Genomic DNA, 13573 nt, shown 5'->3' with positions numbered 1-13573 from the left:
CACATTTGAGCTATAAACCGTACCTGCCAACGTCTGAGATCTCCAAGAAGGCTAGGCTGTGGAATAACAGCCTCAAAGAACTTTTCAAAGGGACAGGATGAGGGTGACCATTTCACTGGAAACAGAGAGCCTGCCTCACTGGCAAAGACAATCAGCATGCAGTGAGCCAGCCAGAGGGTGTACGTGCTCACTGTCATTACTGGACTGCTCAGCTCTTCACCCTTCTGATAACTCATGAAATCCTAACTCACACTCCAGTTCATGGGAGCAAATCACTCAGTGAGTTAGGCTCTGGTGTATGCTTTTGCCCTGCTACAACCTATGAAGCGCAGCACATCTACAGGGCTCCAGCTCATCCTACCAAAATCTATGCCTGTAGCATCAGGAGAATCTCTTCCACCGATCTGTGGAGGTGCAGGGAACACTACAGCAGGTACGCCATTAAAATTGCTCTGTACAGCTCTGAACTCCTGAGCTTACTAAGGCAAGTCTAAACCCATAAAGCATATGTGTGAGGAAGGAGGTTGTTTTTGTCTTCCATACTGAGGTGGCATACAGAAGCATAAATGAGAGCAGGGTGTCTTTTTAGAGCCAAAGTTGCTGTTACTAATGTGCAAGAAACCTCAAATCAAAGACTTTGAAGGACAGATGTTAACAGAGGGTTTGCTGAAGAGCAGAAGGATGGAGGAGGTGAATTACACTCTAATTGGATTCCTGATACTCAGCAATACATGGGCACAAAGTGAAACACACTGACACATATGGAAAAGCTGTTTTTGCTGTTAGAGCAGTCAGGCACTAGCACAAATTGCCCAGAGAGGAGCTGGGCCTCTGTCCCTGGAGGTACTTAAACAGCAAGGGGACACAGCACAGGACAGCTGTCTCTGGGTGATCCTGCTGAAGGCAGGGGCCTGGCTTAAAACACCTCCAGGAGCTGCTTTCCACCTGTGTTTCCACTGTTTGTGCATGGATTTAGGTGCATGAGTCACTTGCGTGTACTGAGGATCCACTGCGGGACGCCAGCACCCACTTCACCCACCTCCCCCTGCCTTCACAGGGGGAGGAATCGGAGGACTTCCTCCAAGGAGGCTGGGGGAGGCTGAGCCGTGCAGAGAGAGACACCTAGAAGAGACACCACATAAAAGCACGACCGCCTCTCCCCAGCCGCCATTTTGTGCTCGGCGGGCGTCCCCGCCCGCAGTGCGGCCCGGAGCGCTCCAGGGGGCGCTGTAGCGCCCGGCCCGGCCCGCTCATGGCGCACGCCCCGGCCCGCCCCGTCCGGGCCGCGGGGGGGTGGGGGTGTCGCGCTGGCAGCGGCGGCTCCTGGGCCTGGCCACCGCGGTGCTCCCGGTAGCCGCGGTCCGTCATGGAGGCGAAGAAGATGAACCTGCCGCGGGGCCCCGACAACCTCTGCTTCGACAAGGACGAGTTCATGAAGGTGGCTGGGGGCAGCCCGGGCAGGGCGCTGCGGGCAGTGAGGGCGCTCCTGCGGGGTGAGGGGGGTATGCGGCGAGGTCAGCCCTTTCGTATGTGGCACGCTGTATTTGGAGGGGAGGGGCGCTGTGTGTGTTCTGGAAGTTTTTGTTTACATCCGTCTCCCTTTTCTGTTTGGTTTCCAGCCGGATTTTGACGTTGATCACTTTGTATCGGAGTGCAGGAAACGCGTGCAGTTGGAGGAGCTCAGAGAGGATCTGGAGCTCTATTACAAACTCCTTAAAACGGCCATGGTAGAGCTCATAAATAAGGACTATGCAGATTTTGTTAATCTCTCAACAAATCTAGTAAGTGTTACTAAATGGTACTGTGAGGTTCAGGCTTAATACATCTTATTGTCATTTTTATTTTTCATACGAGAAGTGTATGGCTTCTAATTTGACGTATTAGGTTTAAGAAGGCTTAAACTGACCCCTTGCATTGAGTGAAACTGAAAGACCATTCCTACAGGATTTAACTGCAGTACAGAATTGCTGTTGACCCATAATAAATGTTTTAGATGTATGCATTTGTCCTGAAAAATAATTCATTAGGAAGATAGGTTCAAGGCAAACACTTTTTGTTTTTATCGGTTAACACTTGTAAAAGTTGAAGGGAATAAATCATTAAAAATTTAATAGCAAAGATGCAAATAAGACCATTCTGAGATTTTTTAGAACTCATCAAACTTACTGTACAACTATATATTCTTGGAAAATTCAACCCACTTTACTGAGAATTTTAATCACTTTCATATTAAAATGTCCACTGTGTCTCCTGCTCTTTTATTCCAATTTATAACATTATACAGGTTCAAAGATTGAGTTTTATCTTTTCTATTGGGAAAAAAAATCCATAAATCAAGCTTTTCTTTTATTGTTGGCTTTATGTGCCAAAAACGGTCTGATACCTTTATGACTACATTGGAAGTAACATATTTATGCATTACACTTAAAACTGGAGGCCATAACAGGAGATATCTCAGTTCTCTTTAAGTATCTTTAAAATGATAGACTTTGTCAGTAATTTACATATGAACTTACCAAAAGAGTTACAGTCTTTTTTATGGTAATTTCTTTAGGTTGGCATGGACAAGGCCCTTAATCAGCTTTCCGTACCTTTGGGACAGTTAAGGGAAGAAGTTATGGTATGCTCAAAACAGTCATTATACACAGCTTGGTAATCTTCAATTCACTTTCATATAATATGTAAATGTTTTACTTATGCTAATAATTGCAATTGTTTTCTCATTAATTCTATTCTTAGGTAATAAGAGAGGCATTGTGTTTTCTAGCAGTTGTAATAGGCTTATGTTTTTTTGTAGTGCCTTTCAATCCAGAGGTAAAGAATCCTTTAAGTGTGATCAGTGAATGGACTCTTGCGAGATAACTCTCTGCAGATATTGTAACTATTTTAATATCTCAGTAGCTTGGAGATGGGAGTAAATAAGTCAGATTAAAGACAGTCCCACTAGAGACCTCTTCCTTGGCCCTGTGGTTGAACCATGAGAGATCACCCACTTCGAGTCAGTCTGATTCTTGTTCTTTCACTGTGATTTAGCAGTTAGTGAAGGGCAGTTTTCAATCATGTTGGCAGCTGATTGATTTGCTGCATGAATGTTCCATCAAATATCTTAGCCTTGATGTCTAAAACTTAGATTAAGTTCACATGTATAATATGAAATAGGTTCACCTAGAGAACTATTTATTATATAGGAATTGTTATTTAAATCTGACTTTTAACTTCAGTTTGAAGACATAAAATCATACTGGTTTTATTACTTAGTTCTGGGTGAAAGGGGGGTTGTACTCTGTAAGTTATGGAGAAAACACTTTGCTTGAAATAATGATACTTGTCATGGCAGTACTTTAGGAGCAGGTTATACTAAGATTATACTAAAGTTACTTAGTCTTATTTCTGTCTTTTTCTCTTTGAGAGTAGTTGACATACTATAGCTTTTATTTGTCCTATATTCTTATTGAAGTCTCCTGTTTCAGGAATTTAGAATTTAGATTTGATTTTTGTTTTTTTAAACATGTTCTTCATAGTGGGAATCCAGCTTTTCATACTGACTTTCTCTTTCACAGAGTCTTAAATCATGTGTCAGCGAAGGAATTCGGGCAGTGGATGACCGGCTGTCTAAACAAGAAGATATTAGAAGAAAAAAGGTACAACAGACAAATTATTACCTTGAAAAGATCCTCACTGGGTCAAATTCTGTTTTTGACATTAACCCCAAGAAAATAGAGTTTAAAAACTTATAGGTTGTCTAGGTGCATATTCCACGGAATTTTGCACTTGTAAAAAAAAATAAGAGGATTTGGTTGACTGACTTAATGATGTAAATCTTTTTTTTACTTTATTTGCCAAAAACATTTACGTTTGGTTGGCTTTTTTTTAGTTACAGTTCTTATTTCTGCTTGTAGTATTATATAAACTTGTATATTACAAATATAATCAACATACGGCCATTTAATTTTTATATGCAGGAGAACTAATATTTGTCTTTTTGCTTAACTTGGAAAAATTCAGGGGTTTTATAGGCTTATGTGAGCAATAATTTAACTGAGACATGATTCAAAAATTAAGGTGGAGGGAGAGAACTTGCAACAGGTAGAAAAAAAGAAAGAAAAATACACCAAAAAAATCCAAAAGATTTTCAGGGTTGTTATTTAATGTAATGGGATTGGGGTCAGACATAAAAAATCTTTCTTTAATTACAGATGTGTGTCCTGAGACTTATTCATGTTATTCAGTCAGTTGAGAAAATTGAGAAAATTCTACATTCCCAAGGCACTAACGAATTGTCCTCTTTAGAGGGAAACAGGTAAAAACTAACAAAAAAATAACCAAGTAAACACTTTTTTTTAAATATCAGTGGGACTAATTTAATTCCATGATATTGGAGATAAACTTGCAAACATTAGGATATATCTCTAGACATTTAACTCTGATGGAATATGTGACTTGTTTTAGTATTTTTTCAACTTCAGTCTTCTGTAAACTTGTTGTTCTGAATTACTTGTAGTGCTGAAGTGTGCCTAAAATTGTATTTTTTTCCTAGGAAGTCCCTAATCCTGTCATGTCCAAATTACTCTCTAGTCCTGCAAATGCATGTCTTTTCCGATATCATTTGGAAGTAAAGTGTGTAATAGCTTTTCTTGCTTTCCCTGCTTATGTATAACTGAAAGGACTGCTGCAAGAATAGTCTAAGGCAGGCAAGCCACACAAGTAATACCTCTGAAAAAAAAGACAGGACTGGGACTGTGACAAATTCCGGTCAGACTGCTGAGTTTTGATTTTTAACAGCTTAATGGAAAGCATCCTCTCCCTCTACCTTTGAGAGAGGGAAAATGTCTTTTGGCCAGTTTTGGAACCAGTGTACCAGCCAGGCACTTGGAATAGTTAACTGGGATGCAAGTGCAACTTAAAGGTGGAGGAAAAAGACAATTTCATACGCTTGTTTAAATGTGAGACATGCTCTGGTGCTCTTCCACTCTGTACACTGGATCACATGGTAGTGAGTGGGGGAAAGTGGACAGCCATAAGATGACACCTAGAGGGACAAAGCACATGCAAATATTTTCTGACAGGGTGGGAGACTTTGCAGAATCATGTTTGGAAGCAAGATTGTACGTAAGTGGCGCAAAATTTAGGCTAATGTGGGACCATATAGACCTGAGAAGCATAGGACTGTTTCTCTAGAGATAGCTGCCTTTAGTTTTATTGTATGACAGAAAGGGAAAATAAGCAAATTTGGATTGTGAAGAGCACTTACTGTAGTTTCTTGAGTTCTGTTAAGACTGACTTTTCTGTGACAATAAGTAGTGTTGCCATATAGAAAGGAATGCTTCATCCTGCTGATGCAGGATCTCTTGTTCCTCAGCTTCTGCTTCACCCACTTTGTATCGTAGTAGTTTCAAAACAACTCTAATTTTGTAGTCTGTTCCAGGTTATTACTGTGTGACTGCAGTAGTACCTATCTGAATTCCAAGTATTTGTATTTAAACAAAAATTGGGGGAAAGCATTATCTATCTGTTGCAACTGAAATTGAGTATATTTGTAAGGATCTAACTGTGTTCTCATTATCTCTCTTCCAGCCCACTGGTAACCGGACAGGTTTTAGAGAGAATTGCCACAGAATTTAATCAACTACAATTTCATGCAGTACAAAGCAAAGGAATGCCCCTTTTGGACAAAGTGAGACCAGTAGGTATTATAGCCAGCTTAACACTTGTAGGATCAATCAAAAATATTTAAATTGGAAGACAAATGTCTGTTTCCACAGAGTTTTACTGAATTGATTTACAGGAGAAATGAGTTTCAAGAGGCCGTTTTATCAGTAGACTGGAAGTGTTATTTCTTCTGAGAGTTTATGCTTGGCTTACTAACTTCTTTAGGATAAATTATTTGAAATAATAGTGGAAAAAATAACAAATGCTTTTGTTAGTCAATTATGTCTTGCAGTTTATCTGCATACTGATAGCGAGGCCTAGTTCCAGAGATTTATGTTGCTTTTGTTAACTGCAGTGTGCAGACCAAAATATAAGTGGAACGTCTCAAGAGTGGTTGACTGGAATAAATTGAAGCTTGTCTTTTATTGATATTTAGTGCCTAATTCTTGGTATTCAGGCTGGTAGGTTAGTCTCCCTGATAGTCTGTTTTTAATAGCTGTCAAATGCAAAAGATGACTTGGTGTATGTTTGTTTTTTGCCTTTTTTCCCTAACCATTCATTGGAGAGAGGGAATGAAAAGTAGTGCTTAAAAAATATGTCATATGGAAATGAGGTAATGTTTTAAGCAGATGAGCATGAAAGCTGTCATTCTTAATGGCTTTTGAGCTAATGAGATGCTTCATAGTTTTTCACTATGTATAAATGCCTATTGGTGATAGGAACTTGTTTTATCTCAAGACTTTAAGGATACCACGTTGATTCATGGACTGTTCACAAGACTGCTCTGGCAACTGAATTATCAGCAGGGCTAAATATGAGCAGCAGAGTAGTATTTATGGTGGTTGAACAACCTTTGTTGTGTGGCTGGCTTACCAATAGTTAGCAGGACTTATGTTTTGTACCTGTTGTTGCTGTACTGGTTTTGGCTGGAGCAGAGTTCATCTTCTTCATAGTAGCCCATATGGTGCGATGTTTTGAATTTGTGATGAAAAATTTGATAACGCATCAATGTCATAGTTGTCATGAGATCATAGTTTCCATGACTAGTCAGCAATTGGGTTACTGGTTTTGCATGTTCAGAGCAGATTGTGTGGTTATTGAAAAAATTAGTTTCAAGATGGATGGATGCAATGTAGCATGCAAAATGGCAGAGAGTAAATTTGACTTGTTAAATTGGTAGTTCAACTATGATTAAATTAATGTGCATCATTGAACTAGCTTTAAATACAGAGCTGCAAGGGACTATCTTGGGCCAGGTGTGTATCTGCAGCTAGTGCAACAATGAATTGGATATAGTGGAAGAGATGTTACAGGAAATCAGGAAGTATGGTTAGCAGACAGGAGGATGTGTTGACTGAAGCAGCTGTTAGGCAGAAGCCAGGAGTCTAATGGCATGTCATTTGTTGCCAGTGTAATTCAGTGTCTTTGGTTTGCAGTTACTTGACAAGTTGTGCCAGGAACACACCACAATTTTAGTTTCTGACAGTTAAGAATAAATGCCACAGTTGTCATCCCTGGTAATGCATTGAAAAGCGTTTGTACGTTATCAAACATAGTGGTTCAGTTGAACAAGGAACAATTATTGACCCATTTCTTCAGTATAAAGGAGACTTTGCATAACTTAGCATGTCTCTTTAAATATACAGAGGAAAATAAGTGCCTTTTTACATACCTTTTAACTTCGGTAACCCATTAAGCTGTGTTCATGATCATCTGATGTTGACAGTTACCAAGACTTGTGTACCTTTCAAATGAAATTTGAAAGCCAAATTAGGTATTTCTGGAAAAAATGTACTTCAGCATTAATGGCAAAGCTTTCCTTTTAATTTTTTTAAACTACTATATTTTGTTTCTCTTCATAGCGTATAGCTGGAATAACAGCTATGCTGCAGCAGTCTCTTGAAGGGCTGCTCTTGGAAGGCCTTCAAACTTCAAACGTTGACATCATACGTCACTGTCTTCGCACTTATGCAACAATTGACAAAACAAGAGATGCAGAGGCGTTAGTTGGTCAAGTACTTGTGAAACCTTATATAGATGAGGTAAGATAAAATCAAGAATCCTGGGGAAATGGTCTGTCTTGCAAGATTACTTGTTTTTTTGGTTATCTTCCAGTTTTGGATAGGAGCTTCAGAGTGCTTATGTGGAGAGAGCAAGAGAACTGACCCTTAATGTTGTCAGTTTGTTGTTCCTATTTGAGGAAAAAGGTGGAGGAATTCTTTCCTCCTGTCACCAATTTCAGTTATATCCCGTTACCTACATTTTGCTTGGGTCAGGGGGGAAATTCAAATAACAAACCTTAAGACAAGCATATGGCTGCAGTAAAATACAGTTTGCTGTGGAGCAGGGTGCATTGGATCAGGTGAGGGGTGCGCCTTTCTCATTTACTGGCTCAATACCCGCAAAAGCAGCACAAATAGTTCTTACTGCCGTTCCCCTTTTCTTCTGTAGAAGCAGTATCTGATGTTCCCAGCGGTACCAGGCCAGTAGCAGGAGCAAGAACAAGGGTTTGTTTGGGAAGCATTTGCTGTTCTGTAGTGGAAGAAAATGCGTCAGGTGGCCAGTTCTCAATTCATGAGAAACTTATTTGTAGGACATCAGTTTACAATACCGAGTTGGACCAATCACAGAATACTGATTACATTTTCTGAAATTAGAGGACTTTATGCTAATTCTCTCGACTGTGCAGCTTTTGCTGTGCTGCTACCTGTAAAATGTTTCATCACCTTCTGGTACTGCTTTGTTCTTACTTCTTCTGGCCTGGACTGAATAGTCTATGCTATTTCTTTTTTTCTGTTGTAGTTGATGTTAATGTAATCCTTCCTAAAAAAGGAGGGAAGATTAGTGAGTAACCTGCCACAATAATGGGCCAGCAAGTCAGTCTGTTGTGCCCAGTTTTTCTTGTCTGTCAGCACACCTGCAGTTGCTACTAAAAACATTTTTAAGCGTCTGTGATTATATTGTGGCAACTCTAGTTTCAAGCATCAGTGAAAATATAAAAATGAATTTTAAGATTTGATATCTTGCTGTATTTAAACAAACCTGATAAAACGAGTTTGTTACGATTTTAATAGATATGCTGAAGTGGTGTTTCCATAACAACAAGGCTACTTTTCCCCATTTTAAGAGGGGAGGTAGCAATAAATGTTAACAAATTTTTCATCAATGTGTTGGGAATTATGTCTATGTTAGGTAATGACTGCATGTCATTTCAGGGGATATTTGCTCTGTACTGTGAATCGGTGCCCTTTTTACAACGTAAGCTCTAACACTGACTGACTGCCCTGTTGCAGGCAGTTTCCCTGGCCTTCACTAGGCTGTCAGAGTGTTTCACAAAACTATTAAATTCACTTGTCTTACGGAGTAGGTTAAACTGGGCCAACACCTGGTCTGTCAAGTTGTTGTACTAGAGCTAGCATTATGAACCTCTCTGCAGTATTATGATGAATGGTCCAAGGCTTCCACTGTTGTGTCTATGGGGAGGAAAGGCTGTAAAGCATGAGAGCTGCGTTGGTGATTGCAAATACACACTTGCTTGACTTGGGGTGTGTTAATAGAAGGCAGATCTCCTTTCTCTCATCATTGCCTCTGAAATAGGTAACACTTTTCAGCAGCTTTGAGTCCCAAGTTACACTACTGCTGCATCTTTCCTTTTGCTGTCCAGATTTTCTTTTATTGCCATTACTCTTTAAATGGCGATATTTTTAACTGTTCTCTTTGCTCCATAAACCTCTAAATGAGGTGTGATGTGAGGCACTCTTATTTTTTTGCTTCCTGAATAATTGAAATGTATTTTCTCTACTAGTCTTTCACAAAAAATGAGACCACTCATAGTATAGAGTCAACATTTCTTAAGACACATAAAAGCAATGTGAACTTCGTTCCTAAAAGTGTTGAATATATTCCTTTAGGCAATAATAGTTGCCTTTTCTTAGACTGGTGTGCCTGTCTAAACATAAATGCAGAAGGGAACTTAAGGTATTTAATTCTTTTTTTATTTATTTAGAGGTTATTATCCACATAGTTTTTCCAACCTAGGCAAGTGAAAAGTTAGTCTGTGTAACCTCTGGTGAAGTTGTTGTTCTTCTAAATCAAGATGGGGAAAAGAAATTACCTTTTTTTTTCTACTCAGTAATGCCTTCAGCAGCCAAGAGATGGAACCTTTCTTTTCCCAGTGAAAGAACAGCCTGTCTGATAAAATCTGAGCTGTATGTCATTGTCAATAGGGTGTTTCCTTTTTTCTGTAAGGAAGGAAACATTTTTGTTTGTTTTTACTTTGTATGCACACAGATTTACAAAACAGAGACAGCTGCTGGCTTTTGGATGTTAGAGGAAGTAGAATGGTGCATCCAGACCTTTCCACTTCAGAACAGACTTCCTTGGGTGCTTTCTAACACTGTAGCAACTGCAGTGGGGACTGGTCTTTCCCTCTCAATTTTCCCAGTATCTGTTCTATCCCCACTTCTGCACCATTCTGCTTGTTTATGCAGTGAGAGGCAGAAAATAGAAGAATAACAAGAAATACAAACTATTGTCCTTTTTCCATATTATCCACATACTGTCTGCCTTCTCTTTTCTCAGCAGTTATCCCTTTTCCCTGGACTTGAAGTACTGTCCTGTGAAACCACTTTGCTAGCTGCTTTAAAGGCTTAACTTTGCGACAGAAGATTCTTGGCTCTTGGCTTACCTGCACTTGGGATTGGACCAACCTAACTCTACATTAAAAAAAATAAAATTGACTTTTTATTCTAAGGCTTGATTAGCTTTTGCCAGTCACACATTTACCATCGCAGACTGTTTGAGGTGATAGTGACATGTATGGTGGGTGGGGAGCCAGGCACGTTGGCTAAGAACTAAAAGCTAGAGGCTCATTCATATTCTTGTGGCTAGTCTTGCTGTTTAGAGCTCTGGATTAAGGAAAGCAGTAATTTAAACTGGCATGTTCTGCTTGGAAGCTAGGAAAGTAATCTGCCAAATATTGCAGTATTTGGGGATACGATACGAGGAGTTTTGAATGAGCAGACTTCTGCATTTTACATTACTGTATTTCATACTCACTTTTCTGACATTTAATATTGAACTCTTCCTGGCAGGTGATTGTGGAAGAGTATGTTCAAGCTCATCCTAATGGCCTTCAGGCCATGTACAATAAACTGTTGGAGTTTGTTCCTCACCACTGCCGTCTCTTGCGTGAAGTTACAGGGGGAGCTATTTCGAGGTGAATACCTTGGGGTTTCTTTCAGTTGCACTAAAGTTACAGTAAATACAATATACCTTTGAAATATATTGCATAATTACTTTCCATGCATAAATGACTTACCTGGCCTTTCCTGAAGATTAATATTCAAGTTTGATTTCTGTCTCATGTCTGTGTTTTTCAAAACAGTGAACAAATTTTCTTGATGTTGGGGCCCAGACCTTCAGAGAAGGGAGAGAGAGAGTCCTGTATTTCAGTAGTAGAATTGAGTACTGTTTATGATACAATGTGCCAGATGCCTTGTTTTTTTTGTTGTTTGGTTTTGAATCAAGGAAATGTGATTGTACACTTCATCTAAGGAAAAGGGCATAACAAAGCTATTAGAAAATACAAGTTACTGGGTTGTTAGCGTACATCAAAAAGTGGGGAAGATCCTCAGAGGTTTGACTCACTGTATTAATGGACCTACAGGTTTAATTGATTTACGTACTACTTCCACTGTTTTCTTAAAAAGTGTTTAATTCCTTATGCAGTTAATTTGCCTGTTTCAAAGTTTAAATAATCTGTCTACTGAATTGTATCCATTTATCTGCTTATAGGCTGGTTAGTGTAGTGGACTGCTGTATTTAGCAGAACTATGGATGTATCCCCTGGGGACTGCAGAATTACTCTTCTAATTTGTGCAGTGCTGAGCTTTTTATTACTCTAAGTTTTACTAATACTTCAGTTCTTTTAATCCCTCACCAAGTTCTAATCGTTCTTTTTAAAAACAGAAAGTTTTGACTTTGCACTGAACTGGAATTAAATGCTTGCATGTCTTCTGCTCTCAATTTATAAATTTTCATAATCAGAGTAGCCTTTAATCTTTTGCTTCAAAGCACAATATTATGTATAAGTACAACATGAAATAATTAAGAAAGTTCTTTCATGTCATCTTATTAGTTACATCTATTTGCTATCTATTCGAAGTTTGGAGCTGTTTAAGTCTTGAAAATGTACAAGTAGGAGTTCTCAGCTGAAAAGTACTTGCTTTCCAGACACACTTGCAAAATACGTAGCTGATAAAATTTTAAAACACTTCCAGAATTCTAAAAAATATTTTGAGACCATGGGATCAGATATGAAACCTGAACGAAGAACAGTTTAAGAAAATCAGCATGCCTATGTAAAAAAGTATAATTACATTTTGTCTAATGCATGTGTGTGTCTGTAGTTATCCCTACCTCCAAATAGAAGCCTGGTGGTAAAATATAACCATGGAATAATTGAACTTTTGTTTCAGTGAAAAAGCAGACATTGTTCCTGGATATGATTTCTTAGTGAATTCAGTGTGGCCAGAAATAGTACGTGGTTTAGAAGAAAAACTGCCGTCGCTCTTTAACCCTGGAAATCCAGATGTGTTTCATGAGGTAATTATTTTTTTCCATGTGTTATTCTTGCGACACACATAAGAACTGAATGAGCCATGTTCTCCAGGTTTTTTCCCTGCTGTTCTTCTGTAAATTCATGTTCTTGCATAGTCTGGAAGAGGAGGTTATCTCACAACACTCGATCTTTTCGTAGGAATTCTCCTCTCAGGTTTGTCAGTGCCCTCGTTCTGGCTAAGATAGAGTTAATTTTCTTCCAAGTGGCTGGCATCATGCTATGTTTTGGATTTAGGATGCGAATAATGCTTGTAGTTGTTGCAGAGCAGTGCTTCTGCTAAGCCAAGGACTTCTCAGCTTCTCACACTGCCCTGCCAGCGGGGTGCATCACTTGTTTTGTTTTGTTTTTTTATTATTATTGTTTATTATTATTATATTCTCGCTTCATTTTCTGTCCTATTAAACTGTCTGTATCTCAACCCGTGAGTTTTACCTTTTTTTTCTGATTCCTCCATCCCACTGTTGAGGGGAGCAAGCAAACGGCTGTGTGGTGCTGAGCTGCCTGCCAGGTTAAGCCACAGCAGTCAGGAGGGCTCATACAGAAGTTATTGGAAGCCATTTAGTCATGTGAATTTGGCCTTAAATATTTGCTTTAGGAGTAGATGTCCTATCTCAGCTGTAGAATTGCAACATATATGAAGGTGGGAGTGTATGACAACAATATTTTGGCAAGACTGGGACTTCTGTATCATTCATTTTAATTAAATGTCTGGGTTCCAACTTGCCCTAATACTTCTCAGTTTCCCATAAAGCTTCAGTCATCCTTCAGGCTTTCACCTAATGCCTTGCACAGTGCAAATTATAGGCTGTGCTGGGCTTCTATCATCTGTGCTACTCAGTTTAGACAAGAATGTATCTTCTCTTCAGAAGAGCTGGTTTTGGTGCTTTAAATTAATTACTTTTAATAGCCAGTCATCTTATGTTAAGCTGATACTGACCAGTTGTGCTGTTATATTTATTTAAAAAAAAAAAAACACCCCCCCCAATGACTCTCAGTTACTTCGTGTAGTCATTCCAGAGTTCTTTCTAGACAGCTTTTGTCTACTTAATGATCTAGAGTCTGAGTCAGAATCACAGTATTTTATGTAAAAATCAATAAGAAGTTGAAATGCAAAGTGTAATGCCAAGCTATTACATCCATTGAAAAATGAGTAGGAGCAGTTGCAAATTAAGAAGAGGAAAAAAATTTAAACATTTGCTGTCCTAATGGTAATCGTAAGTAATGTAATGCAGACTTTAGACAGTGGTCTTCTAGCTCTGTTTTGGAGGTTGATGGAAATGCAGAAAAGTCTTTTTCTCCAGG

The 13573-nt window shown here is 39.1% G+C and overlaps 1 protein-coding gene across 2 annotated transcripts in view; it reads left to right on the top strand.

Moving 5' to 3' along the window:
- The first annotated feature begins 1212 nt into the window (after positions 1 to 1212).
- COG2 (component of oligomeric golgi complex 2) overlaps positions 1213 to 13573 on the top strand; it is a 28288-nt gene continuing 15927 nt past the window's right edge. The window contains exons 1-9 of one of the 2 annotated variants that reach the window (XM_040551788.1): positions 1213 to 1438; positions 1620 to 1781; positions 2555 to 2620; positions 3561 to 3641; positions 4197 to 4300; positions 5575 to 5683; positions 7512 to 7691; positions 10743 to 10867; positions 12129 to 12255. In XM_040551788.1, coding sequence (XP_040407722.1) covers positions 1367 to 1438; positions 1620 to 1781; positions 2555 to 2620; positions 3561 to 3641; positions 4197 to 4300; positions 5575 to 5683; positions 7512 to 7691; positions 10743 to 10867; positions 12129 to 12255 — 1026 coding nt within the window. In that variant the 5' untranslated portion in view covers positions 1213 to 1366. Of the gene's footprint in view, positions 1439 to 1619; positions 1782 to 2554; positions 2653 to 3560; positions 3642 to 4196; positions 4301 to 5574; positions 5684 to 7511; positions 7692 to 10742; positions 10868 to 12128; positions 12256 to 13573 lie in introns of those variants that run through there. The other variant, XM_040551790.1, reaches the window with a different exon arrangement.

The sequence above is a fragment of the Cygnus olor genome, chromosome 3, assembly GCF_009769625.2.
Source record: "Cygnus olor isolate bCygOlo1 chromosome 3, bCygOlo1.pri.v2, whole genome shotgun sequence".
NCBI classification, from domain to species: Eukaryota; Metazoa; Chordata; class Aves; order Anseriformes; family Anatidae; genus Cygnus; species Cygnus olor.
This window is presented reverse-complemented; position numbering and strand designations above follow the sequence as displayed.